This window comes from Capsicum annuum, chromosome 11, assembly GCF_002878395.1.
Source record: "Capsicum annuum cultivar UCD-10X-F1 chromosome 11, UCD10Xv1.1, whole genome shotgun sequence".
In the NCBI taxonomy this organism is placed as follows: Eukaryota; Viridiplantae; Streptophyta; class Magnoliopsida; order Solanales; family Solanaceae; genus Capsicum; species Capsicum annuum.
In genome coordinates, this window is record NC_061121.1 from 21,641,160 (window position 1) to 21,660,230 (window position 19,071).

At 33.8% G+C, this 19,071-nt stretch overlaps 1 protein-coding gene, 1 long non-coding RNA gene and 2 other non-coding genes across 6 annotated transcripts; 3 read left to right on the forward strand and 1 right to left on the reverse strand.

The window, feature by feature from the left end:
- The first annotated feature begins 7,763 nt into the window (after positions 1-7,763).
- LOC107870911 (60S ribosomal protein L34) lies at positions 7,764-12,487 on the forward strand. Its single transcript, XM_016717603.2, has 4 exons — positions 7,764-8,055; positions 8,190-8,269; positions 11,941-12,050; positions 12,137-12,487. Exons 1-4 carry the CDS (start codon positions 7,977-7,979, stop codon positions 12,228-12,230), a joined length of 363 nt encoding a protein of 120 aa, XP_016573089.1. The 5' UTR covers positions 7,764-7,976; the 3' UTR covers positions 12,231-12,487.
- On the forward strand, positions 11,268-11,365 carry LOC124889173. Its single transcript, XR_007047785.1, has one exon. It is a non-coding gene; the product is annotated as a small nucleolar RNA snoR1 (small nucleolar RNA).
- LOC124889175 lies at positions 11,516-11,651 on the forward strand. Its single transcript, XR_007047787.1, has one exon. It is a non-coding gene; the product is annotated as a small nucleolar RNA snoR77 (small nucleolar RNA).
- An 826-nt stretch (positions 12,488-13,313) lies between the features above and the next one.
- On the reverse strand, positions 13,314-17,414 carry LOC107870910. Of its 3 annotated transcripts, none has more exons than XR_001674521.2 (6): positions 16,804-17,142; positions 16,114-16,251; positions 15,846-15,986; positions 15,199-15,526; positions 15,035-15,119; positions 13,314-13,931 (listed from the first exon to the last, which is right to left on the reverse strand). It is a non-coding gene; the product is annotated as an uncharacterized LOC107870910 (long non-coding RNA). The 3 variants fall into 3 exon arrangements; XR_007047269.1 differs by having other exon boundaries at positions 15,199-15,425; positions 16,804-17,140; XR_007047267.1 differs by having other exon boundaries at positions 15,199-16,251; positions 16,804-17,414.
- Between the last annotated feature and the right edge of the window lie 1,657 nt (positions 17,415-19,071).

Consider the following 19,071-nt stretch of genomic DNA (forward strand, 5'->3'; position numbering starts at 1 on the left):
TTGTGAGTAAGTGAACATTGTTATGCTTTTCAAGTTTATGCTATGGTTTACTTTTCGTGCTATCAGGTCCTGGGGGTATTCAATACCCAAAAATCTAGCTGTTTACCTAGATTTACAGTAGTTATAGAACAGTCTAAGTAGCATCACGAACAGTAGTACTCAGTAATCAGTCAGTCTCAGTTCAGTATTCAATTCAAAACTTAGCAGTATTTCATCAGTAAGCGGGACCTAGTAAACTTAGTTCAGTTTAGATAGACAACACGATCAGTAACAGTTTAGTTCAGCCTAATATAGTTTAAAAATTAGTTCAGTGTCTATTCAGTTGGGAGTAGGATTCAGCACCGAGTGAACCCAAGGACGGAGACTCACCTGCCAGTAGAGGGTGTGATCCTTATAAGCAGTCCTTGCATTCCAGAACTACGTAGCCAGCGTAGGTTGAGATTTCAACCTGCCAGTTGAGGGTTGATGAATTGTTCTACCTGCTAGTTGAGGGTACCACCGTTCTCATTCAGAGCACCTACCAAATGAGGGTGACTCAGCACTTATCTTTACTTATGGCATGATACTGACACCTTTTCTGCTAGGGTTACAGGTTGGACCCCAAATCAGTTCAGAGAAAGGGAATGTCGGTTAGATGATTACCTCCCATAGTTTCAGTTTCAGTCTCTGTATGGAAGTCAGTTCAGTTCTATAGAATCAGGATTGTCAGACACAGTCACCCAGCTTAGTATAGAACTCTGATCAGTTCTACAGAATCAAGACTGTCAGAACAGTCACCCAACTATCACTAATACAATTATCAGTAAACTTAGATATCAGTTATTCCCAGTGTTACTATGATCTCAGACATAGTATATGTAGATATATGCACAGTATTGCATAATCAGTGTTTCATCAGTTTCAGTTATACATGTACTCTCATTCAGTTGTATTCATGCTATTCAGTTAGTTATTGTTCATGCACACGAACCCGTGCATATCAGCCTACCTCACTTAGCATACCAGTACATTCAAAGTACTAACACATACCTTTCTTTTGTGCTATGATATTTTATATCATAGGTTCAGACGCATGGGCTCTTGACCGTACCTAGCAACCCAGATTATCAGCAGCAGATTTAGTGGTGAGTCCTCATAGTTTGAGGATAGAATTGTTATTTTCAGTATTTTTACTATATTGTCAGTAGTCCTAGTTAGTTGGGGACTTATCCCATCAACTCCATTTTTAGACAGTTTAGTTTGAGGTTTTTCAGACTAGACTATTTCAGACAGTTACTTAATTTTCAGATATGATTGTCAGATATTCAGTATTCAGTATTTACATATCAGTATAAGGTTCAGTTTTGAAATTTATAAAAATTTTCACCTAATTTTCGCATTATACAATATTATTATTTAGTAATTGCAGCAGGTACCAGTCATGGGTTAGCTTGTGGTCCTTCGAGATTATGAGCACCATGTAGCGTCCGGGGTACAGACTTGGGGTGTTGCACTTTCATTATATATATAAGAAGATTAACATTCAAAAATGGATACATAATACAAATGTAAGAATATTAACATTTATAAAACGGATATAAAGTAGTCAAGGATCAAAGAGAAGAATCTATTAACAACCTAACATCATCATCCATTGATATATTGAAAGGAAGATCCAAGTATAACAGTGATGACTTAGTTGTCATGAGTAGATTCTGTAGCAAGAGGCTGCAATCTCTCATGCATAACATAACTTTAAATTTGTCAACAACCGTTAGCATATCAAACACACCAGTAGGTGTTGTAGTTAATAAAACATTACTATATATAAAATTTAAGAGGTCCATGACCGCAACTTTTTCTACTCAATAAAGTTGAGAAAGGTTAAAGTTAACTTTCTGTCAATTAACAACAGAAGAATGTTGCACAAAAGAATGTTGCACCAGCATAATTACGAACAAAAAAATGGCAGAGAAAGTAATAATAGTGTAAAATCAAATCACTCTTACTTTTAACCTCAACTCTAGTGTTATAAAAGAGAAAACGTTTCTCTGTAAAAGCAAATCCAGGTGAATAAAAGATATGGTAAAATAAGTTTGAAATGCACCTGACAATGGATAAGCAACACCAGACGAGCAAAAATGAGGCTCCTCTCTCACACTTAAAAGTTTTGCAGTAAATTTCTCCATATCTATTGCAATATCCTCTTCATCAAAATCACCAGAAGCTAAAAAAAATTAAAATTATCAAACTACTAGAAAGTTCATAAGAAAAATGAGATAAGAATATTGATATGTTGCACCTTGATGCACATAAATTCAATCTCGAGGACACAATTTAGCCTCGACATCTTTTGGTAAAATGAAACTTTGGTATTTGACAATATTTCTCCCACCAATACTAAAAGTTGATTTGGATGCAACTATGCTGATAGGTATACTCAACAAATCACGAGCTAGAGTTTGGGATATTTAATTTTATTATCCTTCCAAAATGTAAGAACATCTAAATTTTCATTTCCTTTGTGAACTAGTACTAGCTCTTGCAAATACAAATGCAGTTGAGTCTTCTCTGAACCACAAGCAGATGCACTATCAAACATATCAGATTCTTTCATTTCCTTGACTACCTTATCATGACATCCATGACTACTACTTTGAATCACTTCAATATCAAATTTTATCATGTATTCTTTTAACAACCTATGCAAAAAAAAATTAACAATCTTTACCTTTTCATTGCAAGTCAAAGGATCAAGTTTTGTAAAGCAAAACTTCAATAACTTTAACTTACATAAGGGATCAAGAACAACGGTCATCGAAGCAATCAAATTATAGTCATTCTGTCAATATTTTGCAAACTTACTTTTCATTTCAATAGCCATTTTCTTAATATTTGGGTCTTCACTATCTCTTTCTTCCCATATTAATATATGAATTTTTTAAATTTTATGAAAATATAAATTAGCAGTAGGGTAACGTCTCTCCAAAAATAATGTAGTGATTTCATAGAAAGGCTTTAAAAACCTAGCAATTGTTTCAACTTTGACCCAATCTTCATTTGAAGGACAACATGAAAAATCTTTTTCAAGTATCTTGAAGTTTGAAAATGACCAACAGCAGGAAAAAGTACTATCAAGCATCAAATATGTAGAGTTCCATCTAATATACACATCTTGATTTTCTTTACATACAACTTTAAACTAAGATTCGTAACACACTCTACAAATTTTGCAATCCTTGACTCAGAACCTCTAATATATTTTATGCTTTCTCTGGCATTAAAAATAGCACTCTCAATTATTTTCAAACCTGCTTTGACAACCAAATTCAAAATATGACTTGCACACCTGATATGAATAAAGTTTTCATCACAAAGCAAATAATTCATAAACTTAAAATGTTCAATCAAGCGATACACAATACCATCATTATAATGCGCATTATCTAAAGTTATTGAAAATATTTTCTTTTCAATTCCCCATTCCTTGAATAGATGAATCACTTTGGACCCCAAACAATACCACTATGAGGAGGCAGCATATGACGAAAAATGATTTTTTTTTTTTATAAAATTCAATTCAAATCAACATAGTATGTAGTAAGAATAAAATATCCATTTGTTAAGATTGATGACCATAAATCACATGTCAAATTGATTTTATTTGAAATAGCTTGAAGCTTATTTTTTACTATCTCCTTTTGATTATCATATATTCTAAGCAAATCAACTTTTATGTTATTTCTTGAGATGATTTTGACGATAAAATCAAGAAAGCATCAATTTTTCTAACACCTTCAAATCCTACATAGCTAAATGAAAGGTTATGTATAACTATAGCCTTCGCGATAACTTTATGAAATTCTTTATGATCGACAAACATACCTTTATCTTGTGTTTTTCTAAGTGACACTTTAAATTTATAACTCCTGCTACTGAGTCGGTAAAAATACAGTCTTTCACTTCTTACATTCTGTCCGAAGTCTATTATCTGGATCATAATTCAATGATAGCTCGTTGTAGAAAGTCCTAAAATTTAGAAGTGATCCTACGTTGTTTTGATGAACTTGCAATAATTATTTCATTGGACTTGACTTCATCGAGCTCTATCGTCATCTTCACTTGTTGTAGTAGAATATTAAAAAAAAATTAATCTTTAATACTAAATCAATAAAAGAAAGGGGAGAAACAAAAATGTAAATAAATAGCTCTTAATCATAATTAGAGAACAAAATTTCTATTCACAACAAAAGGAACTCGTTTAGGCAATTGAGCAAACACCTTATGGCAACAAGTCTGCCTAATAATTTTAAAACTATTAGGATTTAAAATTTAAAATCTCAAGTTACAGTAAAATATAAGTCAAAATCTCGTATTGATTACCAAGTAAAACTACAAATAAAGTTGAAAAAAATAATTATCCTTTAAGTAAAAAAATCAAAATATGAGTAATATTAAGAACTCTTCACCATGATTTTTGACAAGAACAGAGAGGAAGAAAAGAAACGAAAATAACTGAAAGCTTACAAGAGAAACTTGTTGAAGAATTCAGGTACTTGCACTTAACAGAAAATGAAAAACAACGACTTGGAGGCTCACTTGTACTTCACAAAATATGTGAATTAGGGTAACTATTTTAGTTTGGAATAAGTCAATTTGGGTTGTCAAAACAAATGGATTAAATTGGGTTTGCCCAAATCGAACCCATCATAATAGTGGGTCATGTCCAATTCATTATAAGCTGAGTGGGTTGGACGGGTCATTTGGGCTTGGGCCAAATTTGTCATCCCTATTCTTCCATATATATTTTTTTATGCTTCTATTTGAACTATATTTAATGAAAGCATGATATTACTATAAAAGGTTGTTGCTACATGTGCATTGGGAGATGTAATATGTAATGGACATATTGAGTAAATATTGAATGGACTGAAAAAATAAACGAGCTAAAATTTCTATCTCTGAAAGATCGATATAAATTGTGCAAATAAGGTGATTGCATTTGCCTATTTTATAAACCACTTATTGACAAGAATACGTATGTCAATGTGCATGGGTAAGTTGAAGTAGATATCTTACAATATTGCGTGATGAAGATGTTGAACTCCATGATCTCCACCAGTTTATTTTTCTATGAATTCAACAATGTGTAAGAGCAATTTTTAAGCAATAATGTCAAAATAAATGGGAGTTAAATTGGATTTGCCTAAATCTAACCCATCTTTATAATGGGTCATGCCCAACCCATTATAAGTTGAGTGGGTTGGACTGATCATTTGGGCTTGGGCCAAATTTGTCACCTCTAGATCAAGCTAATTATTTCAATGTGCATAAAATTTAGGATTAATATGTACAAGAAAAAGAATAATTTGGTGTATAAAGTGTTTTGTATATATGAATGTTCGAAAAAGAATCATATCTCAAAAGATATAATATAGACAACTTAATTTAATACAAGTATTGGCAGTTACTTTTATAATTCTAGTTCATAGTCTGCTAGTTATACAAAAATTGTTTTACCATTTACTCTAATACTTCGTTTAAATTAATAAATAAAAGTATTAATTAAGTTTGGCTATGATTTAAATGGAGGCATCAAAATTGGCAATTTGTATACTCCCCCCTTAATTTTTTCATAGAGTGCATTGAAAAAAAGATAATGTATGCGTTAACTTTATTATTATTAGTATCTTATTTAGGGGTCGTTTGGTAGAGTGTGATAAAAAAAATTAATGCATGCATTAGCTTTATGTATTAGTAGTACTTTGTTTGGTATACCTTTTCAATCTATCTATAACTAATGCAAGCATTGGTTATACACTCTATTGTGTATTATACTATGCATAACTAATACCATTATTTTTCTATGTATTAATAATAAAAAGCTTACAAGACATGCAATAATTCATTAAATGTTAAATTTACTCCTCAATTTTTTTTCCAATTCCTTTCCGTTCTTATCCCAAAAATATACACATTTCATGATAATTGAATCTTGTAAATGATTCAATATAAATAATACTTGATCAAGAAAAAATCAATAAATGCAGTGATTATTTTTCTACTTCCTTACTACAATATCAAGATTGTGATGCTACTAGATCACTTTTCAAATTAGCAGCAAGTTAAAGACAGTTTTACCAAGGTGCAATCTATTTAATGATTTTAGTGATAGAGAGATTTTGAACATATGAAAAGTCAAAATGCACCGATGCAGAAAAGCTGGAAGAAACATAGAGCTGGATCTATTATTTTTTTTTTGAGAAATTGGTAATATTAGAGCGGATCCAAAATTTAATCCATAAAGACTAGCGGATTTTGAATCCATAAAGCAGATTCGAATATTGAATCTTTTATGTGAAAATTTTGCCTGTTTAAAATTTTCAGAGAAAACTTTGTCGACGAAAAATTCGCCGGTTTCTGATCTCCTTCTCTGCTTGTTATTTCCAGATAAGTGAAAGAGTTTTTGTTCTTAACACAATATTGAAAAAAAGAGTATAGAACTCTAAACAAATGGTATTTTAGTAAATAAATATTATTTGATAAAAAATATATTTTGTATTTTACTTTTAATACATCAAATCAAACAGTGTGTAAGAAATGGTGCATGCATAACTAATACAAGTATAACTAATACATGCATTACTAATACAAGTATTATCAATACACTCTATTCAACATTATTCTTATACACTCTACCAAACGACCCCTTAGTGTACTTTTTCAATCTATGAATAGCCAATACTTGCATTAGCTATATATTTTATTTGGTATTTAGGTGTGTATAGTTAATACATAAAATTCATGGTAATAGTAATGAAATGAGTTATATGCATGCACTAGCATTGTTGAAGATACAGTTGCCTCTCAAAACCTTCTCCACATTATTTCCACCATATTTATGGAGGGTATTTTGCAAATAAATATATTTTTCTAGAAATTGTGCGATGCATGTTATTTTTAAATCCAAATCGAAGACTAAATATGAAAAATCTCAACATAACTATTCACACATAGCTTATAGGAACATTAATGTTAAAGAAAGCATTAATCATACATCATATTCTAAGGCCTGTTTGTGAAAAAAATCATAATTTTTTTGAGTTGAAGTTGGAGTTATGTTTGACCATGAATATAAATTAAAGTTATTTTTTACTTTTTGTAAGAAAAGTGAAAGTTTTTCTTATTTTCACTTTTTCAAATACAATTTCAAATTCTATTTTGAATTTTAATGATGAAACTCTACTATTTTCACTAAGGTGAATAATTTTCCAAAAAAAAAAAATTAAAAATTGTCATGTCCCAATGGCTACTTATACACCCTACCAAACGACCCTTAAACATACACCTTAACTTAACATATTTACACAAATTTCCACTCTTATAAAGTAATTACAAAAATCCTAACTAATTCTGTATCTTCGTTAGATGTATAATTATGTATCTCGACATATTAAAAATTAGAAAATTATATCATGAGCTAATTATGTATCTTTATAAAGAAAAAAATATATCTTCGATGGATGTATTATGTATCTCGACAGACTCAAAATCAAAAAAATATATCGAGAGCTAATTATGTATCTTTACAAATGAAAAAACATATATCTTCGTTGAATTTATCGGGAGCTAATTATGTATCTCAATAAACCCAAAATTGAGATTTTAATAATTACGTAAAATATCAAATTTTTTATAATTAATTTTCAAACTGTCAAAATTTGTGTTGTTTAAGCATACAATCCCACAATAATATGTGTAGCCTGAATCAAAGCCCAATTCTCAAACCCATAATATATTATGGGCCTTCTTCTTATAATGGGTATTTCCTAGCCCAACACAAATAAATAACCAAATACCATCATCCAATATCAACCGTCGGATCTAGGGCTTCTCCCCCCTTATATACACACACTACATCTTTCTTCCCTTCATTTAGCCCTTCTACTTACCAGCAAAATAAGGTATAGAGAAAGTAACAGAGCCGCCGCAGGAAAATGGTGCAACGGCTAACATACCGTAAAAGGCATAGCTATGCCACCAAATCTAACCAACATCGGGTTGTCAAAACACCAGGTACCCCCTTTCTTGTTTTTGATATGTTAGAAAGTTTTGTTCCTTTTTTTGTGTGTTTGAAAATGATTTTAATAGTTGTGTTTGTGTGATTGTGGATAGTGAAGGGAGATTTGTGTTTTTTGTTTGATGAATAGGTGGGAAGCTGATTTACCAGACAACAAAGAAGAGGGCTAGTGGTCCTAAGTGCCCTGTTACTGGAAAGAGAATTCAAGGGGTATGCTTTATTTTTACTCTTTTGTTTGTCTTGACATTGTTTTTTGATGAATGTGATTGATTGATTGGGTTGGTTTTCATATAATTACTGTGTTTTATTTGCTAGTATGTTTGTTTCTGATGATAAAGTAGAACTGTTGTTGTGATTGTTAGATGTTCTGACAACTGTGAGTTTGAGTAGACCATTAAATTGTCTTACAAGGTCAAGGCAAAATAAGTAATATTGGAATACAATTGGACCTTATTGACCTTCGTACAGTGTATCTAATGTAGAGGACTGATTCAGCCTGTATGGACCTTAGTATAGTGTATCTAATGTGGAGGACTGATTCAACCCTAAGTTGCTCTGACTATTCAAAAATGTATACTTTTGGAGGATCCGACATGGGTGCGGCGACATTTTTAGAGACTCCGAGCAACTTAGATTCAACCTGTTAGGATAGTGTTTCTAATATAGAGGACTGATTCAACCTGTATGGACCTTAGGATAGTGTATCTAATATAGAGGATTGATTCAACCCTTTTGGATTAATGCATAGGTGGTTGCCTTTTTGGATTAATGCATAGGTGATTGGTCCGTGACCTGGTATTATTTGATTTCTTGTTTACTAGAGGAGTAAATTAAAACCATGTTTATGGGAGTGGTAATACTGAGGAGGGGCATGGATGCCCCTGTTCGGAGGTGTGAGAGGCTAGCTTTGGATGACTTCAAGAGGAGTAGAGGTAGGCCTAAGAAATATTAGAGGGAGGTGATTGGGCATGACATGGAACTGCTTCAGACTACTAGGACATGATCCTAGACAGGAAGGTGTGGAGGTCGCGGATTAGGGTAGATGGCTAGGGTGAGTGTGTAGGTAATCGCTAGGTGATAGGGGAGTTTGGGTGTGGTGGGTGTTTTAGGTCTGTGAGGGCATGTTACTACCACATGGGTATCTATGTTCTTATTTCATATTCTGTATTGTTCGTATTTCTCTTATTTCCCATTTCTCTGAGACTTAGTAGTGTTCTTATTTTTTGATAACGGTGAGATTGACGAGGATGTCTCGCACCGTATTGGGGCGGGATGGATGAAGTGGAAGCTCGCATCGGGGGTGCTGTGTGATAAGAAGGTGCTGCCTAAGCTTAAAGGCAAATTCTACAGGGCGGTAGTCCGTTCGGCCATGTTGTATGGAGCGGAGTGTTGGCCAGTTAAGAACTCCCACATCCAAAAAAATGAGGGTGGCAGAAATGCGGATGTTGCGCTGGATGTGTGGGCTGACTAGAGGGGATAGAGTTCGGAATGAGAACATCCGGGAGAAGGTTGGTGTGACACCAGTGGAGTGCAAGATGCGGGAAGCCCGATTGAGATGGTTCGGACACGTGAAGAGGAGGGGCATGGATGCCCCGGTCCGTAGGTGTGAGAGGCTAGTGTTGGATGGTTTTAAGCGGGGTAGGGGTAGGCCGAAGAAGTACTGGGGTGAGGTGATTAGGCAAGACATGGAGCAGTTACAGCTCACCGAGGACATGACCCTAGATAGGAAGGTCTGGAGGACGCGAATCAGGGCAGAGGACTAGGGCCAGTCTGAGTCGCTAGTGTAGGGAACTACTTGGTGGGGGTTTATTCCTGTTAGGAGTCCGTGTCCCATGTTTTATTATGAATTTGTGTGTTTTCCTCTGTTTTATATTACTTATGGGTGCCGTATTTATGTTATGTAATCTTGTAACCTTGTGCTGTGCTTTACTATGTGTTTGTGTGGTACCGCGTGTCTTGAGCCCGGGGGCTATCGGAAACAGCCTTTCTACTTCTTCAGAGGTAGAAAGGTAGAGGTATGGACTGCGTACATCCTATCCCCCCCAAACCCCACCAGGTGGGAATACACTGGGTTTGTTGTTGTTGTTGTTGTTGTTGTTATTTCTGTTATGCTATACAGCCTGTTTCATGTCTCATTACGACCATGGTATACTATTCTCTATCTTGAGCCGAGGGTCTATCGGAAACAACCTCTCTATTTCCTTGGAGGTAGTGGTATGGACTGCGTACATTTTACCCTCCCCAGACCTCACTTTGTGGGAATATATTGGGTCTGTTGTTGTTGTTGTTGTTATGGAAGTGGTAATACTCTGGTAAAGACATTCCTATGATGCATAATAGAAAACTTGCATGTTTAAAATATCAAAACAAAGGAAAAAATCAATGCTATTTTCAGTATCTTTCTGTAAGAAAACCAATCATAGTTGATCTGGTGAGAAGTCGAATGCATAATAGAAAACTTGCATGTTTAAAATATCAAAACAAAGGAAAAAATCACTGCTATTTTCAGTATCTTTCTGTAAGAAAACCAATCATAGTTGATCTGGTGAGAAGTCGAACCCTTGGTAGTGTGCAAGGCGTTTTCCATTTGTAAAATGTCTAACAGTTTGAGCCTTATTTGACTTGTTTATTAACCTTTCCTTCCTCTGCCTTTCCTTTCCTTTGTGTGTGTATTATATTATCTAAGTTCCTTGCTTTTGTGTGAAACATTTCTTTTTCTTCCAAAATAGTAACATGTAATTTGCATTAAGGTTGTCTTTAGGCCTCTTGATATGTTAATTTTTGAGCAAAATATGTAGCCAAGTTGAAAACAGTTCTTTTGGAATTTTTCAATCAACTGTTGAGAATACGAAAAACAGCCCAAGTTAATTTAGCTCACATTATGATATCTTGTTGACCTTATTTCCAATTAGTGCTCGCACATTTTCAAGTCATTGTGTACATGATTATAACATTTTGGGGGTAAATTTATATTATAATTCTTAATGGGGCTAATAGATATCTGTTCATTTTCTTGGTATACTTGCTATTTGAGGGTAAAGCTTTGAAGAAAAGTGTGTTGTAATATATTTATGTTCTAACCATGAAAACTTTTTTAATTGCTAAATGATGTTTTATTTTTATCTAATTTGCATTACTTTGTACAGCTAGGACAATTTAGTTGTACTATGTATGTCGGTCATTAAATTTTGACTTATTTATTGTTGGGGGCAAAGATGATGGTGCTTCTTTAATTTCTGACACCTCTTGTATGAGAAGAACCTTCAAAAAGTTCTTCGTTGAGCACATTAAGCAACCCTCTGAGCCCCTCACAAAGTAGATCTCTATTTTTTTCGATTTCTCAATTTCCAATCACCAAAACATATTGTTTTCCTATTAAATTTACAAGAATTCTTGCCCCCTAAGGTATTTATTTATTTTATTGCTTTGTGTTTTTCATGTAATGAGTAGAAATTCAGGCAGCCCCCTTTTTTCTACTTCATGAGATGGGAGGTGTTAATCTGCTCGTAAATTAAATTCGCTTATGCTCTTCAGATTTGCTGAGATATATTATTAATATCTTTGAAGCTGGTCTAGTAAGAATAAGCACAATTTGTATAATTGCTTTTATTATCAAATTGAATTCTAGTTTAATAATACGTTGTCTTAACATAATTTGTTAGTTTATTGCATTATTATTCCTGTTAGATGTTTAATTTTTTAGAAGTATTGCTCCTGTTTCAATATATGTGAGGCTGATTACTTTTTCATCTATGAAACACATGTTTTCTTGTAGCTTTCAGCAATTGCATGTTAACAAGAATTCAGATGCAGCAGCTGCTTTTACTATATAGTTGTTTTAGGTGTCTGTCATTTAAATGGTATGAACTTTCTTTTTGCAGATTCCTCACTTGAGACCTGCTGAATACAAGAGGTCTAGATTACCTAGAAACAGGAGGACAGTAAACCGTGCTTATGGTGGTGTGTTGTCAGGCAGTGCTGTACGTGAAAGGTATATTTGTGGTGCACTAGAGTGTTCTCTTAATTGTCAAAACAAAATTAGTGTTCTTCCAAGTCACGAGATGTTGCCTTGTACAGGATCATAAGAGCTTTTTTGGTTGAAGAACAAAAGATTGTGAAGAAGGTTTTGAAGATCCAGAAAGCCAAGGAAAAGCTTGCAGCCAAGAGCTAAGCCTTTAATCCTTGATTAATGGTTTGAGAAGAATTTCTGATACCGCAGGCTACTAGAATCATGAATGTATTTGAATTTTGGTCTTAAGATTTGTATGTTGGTTTTCGTTAAAATACCTTGTTGAAGGTCTTTCTTCAGTTTGTCGAAATATCTGTTCTGCTAGGTTTCTGTTTTCTTCATTGTTCTGGATACTTAAACTTGGTATGAATATTTGCACTTCAATTCAATGAGGCTATTAGTTCCAGTTTTGAATTCAACATTCTTGCTGGATACCTGAGTTTTGTTTTGTTGCATTTTCAATCTCTTTGAATCAGTGCTTCATATCTTTAGTACTCTGGTGTTCTCTAATTGGTAACAGCGTAAAGCCCTTTGGTTTCTAATGAAACTTATGAAAACCACCAACTGCAGAGGCAAATGTCTGGTTTTGTGTACTTTTTGTCATGCAATGTGCATTGCTGCTGTTTGTCATAATATGATTCCTGGTAAGTTAGCCCCAAATAGTCATCTTAATCGAAAGGATAACTAGCTTTACCAAACTCTCTTGAATATTGTCCTAGCTGGTCCAATTGTCTGGAAAAGTTTCCTATGTTTATTGTATGTTTAGCTTAAAATTTTGTTCTTTCAAGGCCAATTTATGTGTTCAATGAGTCCTCATACGCTAGACATTTGTTGCTGGTCCTAAACTCGTGCATAAGCAATACAATCTAGTTTAAGATGTTTAGTATGTAGCTTTTGTTCTTTGCAACACAACTCTTATTTAAGCGGATAAGAACATAATACACCATTATTCTGTGTACTAGATGTTAGAGGCCCGTGCTAATATTTTGAGTTAATGTTGTATTCTATACTATATTTGGTGTTTGTTTTAGAAATCTGAATTTGAGTTAATGTTGTATTCTATATTATATTTGGTGTTTGTTTTAGAAATCTGAATTTGTAAAGAAATTTAAAGTTATAAAGTTACTAAGTAGATTTTGATTCATGTATAACATAAGATTGCAATAAAGGATTATATAACATTCTATAAGATTGGAACTGCAACATACAACTTTTAGACCAACTTCATAACAATTACAAAATAGATTGAAGCATTTGAAAGCCTGATGTCTATGGTACCTTGTTCATATATAATACATGTTTGCAAATAACAACTCTATCGATGACACAAGGGCTTACATATAGTTGAACAGAATTGTGTTGTCGTGACTCATGGGGTAACCAAAATTGGTAGTATATACCTATACAGGAATTACATTGGCGTTCTGAAGATCGTCACAAGATGACGCCTTCTACACAGATCGGATACTTCTACGAATACTATACAACTAGAAAGATTTTAGTTACGATTTTGTCAATTTTTTGGGTTTCAAATTGGCAGACTTGTTGTCAATCTCAAAAAGAACAGGAAAAAGCATTTTATCGGAAAGAACTTGAAAAATCAACTTTTAAATCCTTAACGCAAACAATAAAACTTTTTCAACTATCAAGAAACACAAGTTTGAAGAGATCAACTAATCATCAATTTAGTCAGATGTTTCTTTCTCTTTTTCCCGAGTTCCCTTCCCACTTGACCAAGACCAATTTTGTTCCTGTTCTGGCTCCTTGGGTGGTGGAACTTTAGGACAGATAATCCATCTTTATGCCCATGGCGACTTAGAGCTTCAAAGTCCACACCTTTGCTCTTCCTCTTTGCAAAGTCAGCTGAACATAGGCAATATTAACCATTATGCATCAAGTATTGATACTTCTTTTCTAGCACATAGGACGAAAAACTATTTTGAAAACTGCGGGAAGAAGGTTCGACAACAAAGTTACTCTTCTATGTCATTTACCGTGGTAGCTATAGCCTTCAGCAGTATGTGGGAGCACATCAATTGCCTTTGGCTTGAACTGTGTATGCATATTGGAATTACTTTTGAAAATATATCAAGTTCATACCAACTCGACACTCCTCGTTATTCATCACAAATTACCAATAGACACAACAGTTAAGCTATATTGAGGCTAGAATTAGTTGTTCTCAATCCTAGGTATTTGAGCCTTCATAAATTCACATATATCATGGAGTCTCTAGTGATTTATTCTGTGCATCTATGTGGTTCTCCATCGCTAGAATAAATTAGTGCTATAAAAATAAACAAGATAATTCCCTACAATTCCCAAAGAATGATGCACTTGAGAACTTTAAGAACATGAAGAAGCTGTAGTATCATCTTAGAGTTTCAATTCTATCAAAAGCAAAAGACTCCAAATGAACATATTTTATACTAACTTTTCACCCAATGTCAGAAATAAGTAGTAAGTGCAGTAGAATCCCATACACACCGACTTAGAACAATATTGATGCTAGAATACATAATGGATTGAATTAAGATCCTTGGTAGAATTTGAGACTCAGTAAATTCATGGATTTGGTGATTCATTTCACGCATCTATATTGATCTCCATCCCCAGATTAAACTATGCTAGAAAACTTTAAAAATATATAATGCTTCAGAATTCCCAATGAAGGAATAGGGAGCAATTCTAATTGGAGCCAAGAACATTAATAAGCAAGTAGTAGTATCGTAGTGGGGTATCAGTATTTTATCCACATCAACATCAACGACACAAGTAGTAGTATCGTAGTGGGGTATCAGTATTTTATCCACATCAACATCAACGACAACATACCAAGTGAAATGCCACAAATCGCATCTGGGGAGGGTTGAGTTTAAGCAGACCTTACACATCAAAGGACACAGATGATCATATTTTTCAGATTACTTGCGCTCTTTCACATATCTAACTACGCAAGCTGTTACCTGTAGTTTGCTTTCAAAGTAATACTCCTTTTCTTTGGTAGCAAAAACATATGGCATTGCCCTCTTCATCCTCAGCCTCAACTAACTGCAAACTCACAAAACGCAAATTGATTAACAAAACAACCCTAATTCAAGCTAATGGGTATTTAAAGAAAAAAAATTACCTTGTAGTGTTGTCAATCGAGAGGTGAGTCGAGTTGAATCGAGTTGAATTCCGTAGGTTTTAGATTTCTCAAACATAGCTTTTTTTATCCAAATTATGTACATCAATTTATGTACATCACAAGATTGTGAAAAATCAAGCAAAAACAACCACTACCACTATCTGAAAAATATAATTCATGAACTTGAGCCTTCTCTGCCTACTCCACCTTTGCTGCATCCAAGACATCTTCATTCAAAGAAACATCATCGTCTCGACAACATAGTAGGACAGAAGGTTCTTTAAATCTGAGTAAGCTTTGTAGCACAAAAAGTTGCGCTAATCAACGGCTACAGTAATTCGAACACAATAGCAGGACAACACAAACAAATATCACTTAGAAGAACGAATGTAGAAACATCTCATCTCAAGTAACTACTGGCTATGATGCCAAGTCAAACAATAACTATGTTCCGATCAAAGTAAAGAATATTTGATATTCTCAGAAAGAAGCTACATCAGAACAGTCAGGTTGCAACTAAGTTCCAAAAACTCTTTCTACAAATTTGGAAAAGTTCCATAAGTAATAGCTTGTATATATATATTAGTAAACACATTTCGTATGGTACGATTTTTCACCATCAAGTCAACCAGTTTAAACAGCTTTACCTGCCAATAAGGAATATTCCGTGTAGCAACCCCAGTTGGATTACCCTTTTGCTGCAAATCTCTCATGTGCACTTATCCTCAAATATTTTAAGTGCATTTTTGATGGAAATTAAATTATTTTCATCTGCAGCACTCAGGTAACTGAAATATAAGACATATTAATGCAATCATATTGACACACAGATCAGCGAGCTATAGGCATTTAACGTCTATAAACACAAATGCTTTCTTGTTGATTTAGAGCAGATAAAGATGTTAGAGCGGTAACCTGTTCACTTTTGCTAAGAGATACTTGGGAGGAAAAGTTTTGAACATGTTAACTGCACATATTTCACAGACTGCAACAATCCCCGATTTCATGAATCTTCCAGATGCTGAAGCAACGAAATATTACCATTCGTAAAACCTAAAAAAAAAAAAAACACATGCATGGTGTCCTGTGACTTTATGGAAATAATGAGTTCTGTACTGGAATGTGCTTCTTAAGTGTAAGAAAGAGTTATGCAAGAGAATTGAGCTTCCAATTTGAGCAATTCTATTTACCATCGTCCAAATATTTTTTTAATAATAATTTTTGTGTTTTTCATTTCACTTCCCTAAAGAGTTTCCGGTGTCTCAAACATAGCCTTTTTTATCCAACAAATAACTAATCAATTGAAATTTTTGTGATTCCTCGACTATGTTTATTTTCTCTTTGATAAAATTAAATTTTGCAAGCCCATTCAACGAAACTTGAAAAGTAAAAGAAAAATTCTAGACGAAGAGGAGAAAAGAAGTGAACAATCAGGCAAATCAACTTTTCAAATCAAAATTATCAAGGAAATTTGATCTTTTTGCAATTTCAACAATGCTCCAGTATGGTCAAATGAAATTACAACAATTAAAAATTGAATCTTTTTGAAATTGAAAGAAGAAAATGAAATTTGAAGAAGAAAGAACACGAATGAAGAAAACTTACACAATACAGGAAGATTATCAGAGGATAGTAACAACAAAAAGATTATGAGAATTCTTCAATGGAAAGGAAGAAGCTTTCATCAAGAAGGAACAATGGAAATGCCAGCGGTTGTTTTTATCATTCCCAAAGTTATACGTGTAGCAATTGAAATTTAAAATGACCAATTTATCCTTATTAAAATGATGAAAATAACCTTTGAAAAACTGGCAGACCAACCTCCATCTGCCAGCTTTCACCTGCCTTACTTTATGACACTTTTATACAATATTACGAGCAGGCTAACCTCCATCAACCAGCTTCCACTAACCTCCACCTACCAGCTTCCACTGCCTACTTTATGACATTTCTATATATTTGTAATATAGTACATACCCTTTGCAACTTAAAAACCGGGAAAGAGAAATTAAAACCAAAGATGCAAGTAACTGTATAATCATCTAAGCTTTGGGGTTTAAGTTAATTTTTTTTTTCTATTTCTACTATACTAGAAGAGTGAGTGATAATGTGGTGTCAACATGTGTACTTAGTATGAATTTATTTAAAATAAGGGGCATTTTAGTCATCTCATAGTAGCTGATGTAGCATATCTCCTTATTCCTTTATACAACGTGGCTTCCTATTCAATAGCCAGCACATAGTTTAATTCAATAGCATCTCCTCTTGAATTGCTTAGAGATCATCAAATTTAAAATTTCGATCGGCTAAATAGGAACACTAATCAGGTATAACCCCTTGAATTGTTAATTTAAGGGTTTATGATTTTTTTGTTCCTTTTTTTTATATTGGGTTGAAGATCGGTTTTCTGCTAATTTAGAGATGTGATCCCTTTGAATTTTTTATTTTTGTTTTGAGGTAAATATGACACAGATGAAAATTTAATAAGTAATTGGTTAATGGGGAATTATATCTTATTTTGGACCATCTTTGTAGACCTTCCCAATTAGCGAGAGTCTGGGCTGCAGACTTTCTAGTTGTTCCCAGACCCCTAATACACTGGGTATGTTTTTGCTAATCGAAGAAATTTGATGTATAATCCTATTGGAAATTTTGCTTACATTGCTCTACTGTTAACATATTAAATTGGTACATTCCTTACTATGCTCTTATAGTCCTCCTTTCGCTCACAGTGAGAATCAGAACATCCTCTTGAATGAGGTTTGGAACTGTCCATGCCTATAATTCAATTGCCTAAAGTAGTTTGATGTGGGAAGGTAACAATGGTTCTATTTCTTGTAATCAGCAATCGGCATTGTTGACTTAGAATGGTGCTATTTTTTTTGCTATAAATCACAGTTTTCTGTGTTTGAGAATCCTCTTTTCACTCCGTCCTGAAGAGTAATTAGGATCAATTTAGTCACGTTTTCATATTCCAATCGGAGCACTTAGATTGTTGCTATTTGACGCAAGCTTAACCTCAATTTTTAATGGGCCCTTTTCACTTTTGGTCAATTTTTGCATATATGATAGATCCTTATAATCAAGCCCATCCTATAGCAGAAGTTTTAGTGAACTGGTTGTCGTTTCGAAGCTAAAATAAACGAAATTGTGTAGTTTAAAAGACTAACACATCAAGAACTGACTATCAATATCTTGGCCATCATAAACGCCATGGTGAAAAGTACCAAAGGTGCCATGAGCAAGGACAGTTTTGATAATAAGCTTTGCAAGGTCAATTTCCCACTCATATCTTTGCCTAGTGTTGGTGAAATTACAATAAAAAATACAACTAAAAATTACAAGTGAAGAAAACAAAAAAGATTTTCTTCTTCTTCGACTAAGGCGCGGTTATCTCACTCTCTTTAAGGAGATTCAAGCCTATTGCAGCAAATGTTTCACTAGTCCAGCAGTAATCTTCTTGACTTGTCCCCTCCAGGATACGACAACCTTTCTCACAAAGATAAACTCAACAACTCTGGACAAGAATTGAGTTCAAAGCTTCACAAAAAAGAACATCTCCCCTCAACTAATAAACTCTCCTTTTTTACTAACTTTTGTGAACTCTCTATATTACCTTGTGTGTATCAAAACCATGCAAGACCAACTCTATTTATAGGAGAGGAAGTCTTCCATGCAATGAATACAAGAATGAATGATGGTAGTAAAGAGGAAAGATCAATGGCTTAGAGGTTTCATGAGTTTCAAGAGTTACATGAGTTACACCACATAAAAAATAGGGTAATGGAGGAATAAAGAGTGGAATTTACAAGAGTTACATGAAACTTATGCCCACATTCTATCACCACTAACTATGTATTAAAGACACAAATG

Bases quoted from the DNA above. Each gene is read 5' to 3' on its own strand.
- LOC107870911 (XM_016717603.2), top strand. From the start codon at position 7,977: ATGGTGCAACGGCTAACATACCGTAAAAGGCATAGCTATGCCACCAAA. The intron at 8,056-8,189 runs GTACCCCCTTTC...TTTGATGAATAG, and splicing joins TCGGGTTGTCAAAACACCAG to GTGGGAAGCTGATTTACCAG. The intron at 12,051-12,136 runs GTATATTTGTGG...TGCCTTGTACAG, and splicing joins GGCAGTGCTGTACGTGAAAG to GATCATAAGAGCTTTTTTGG.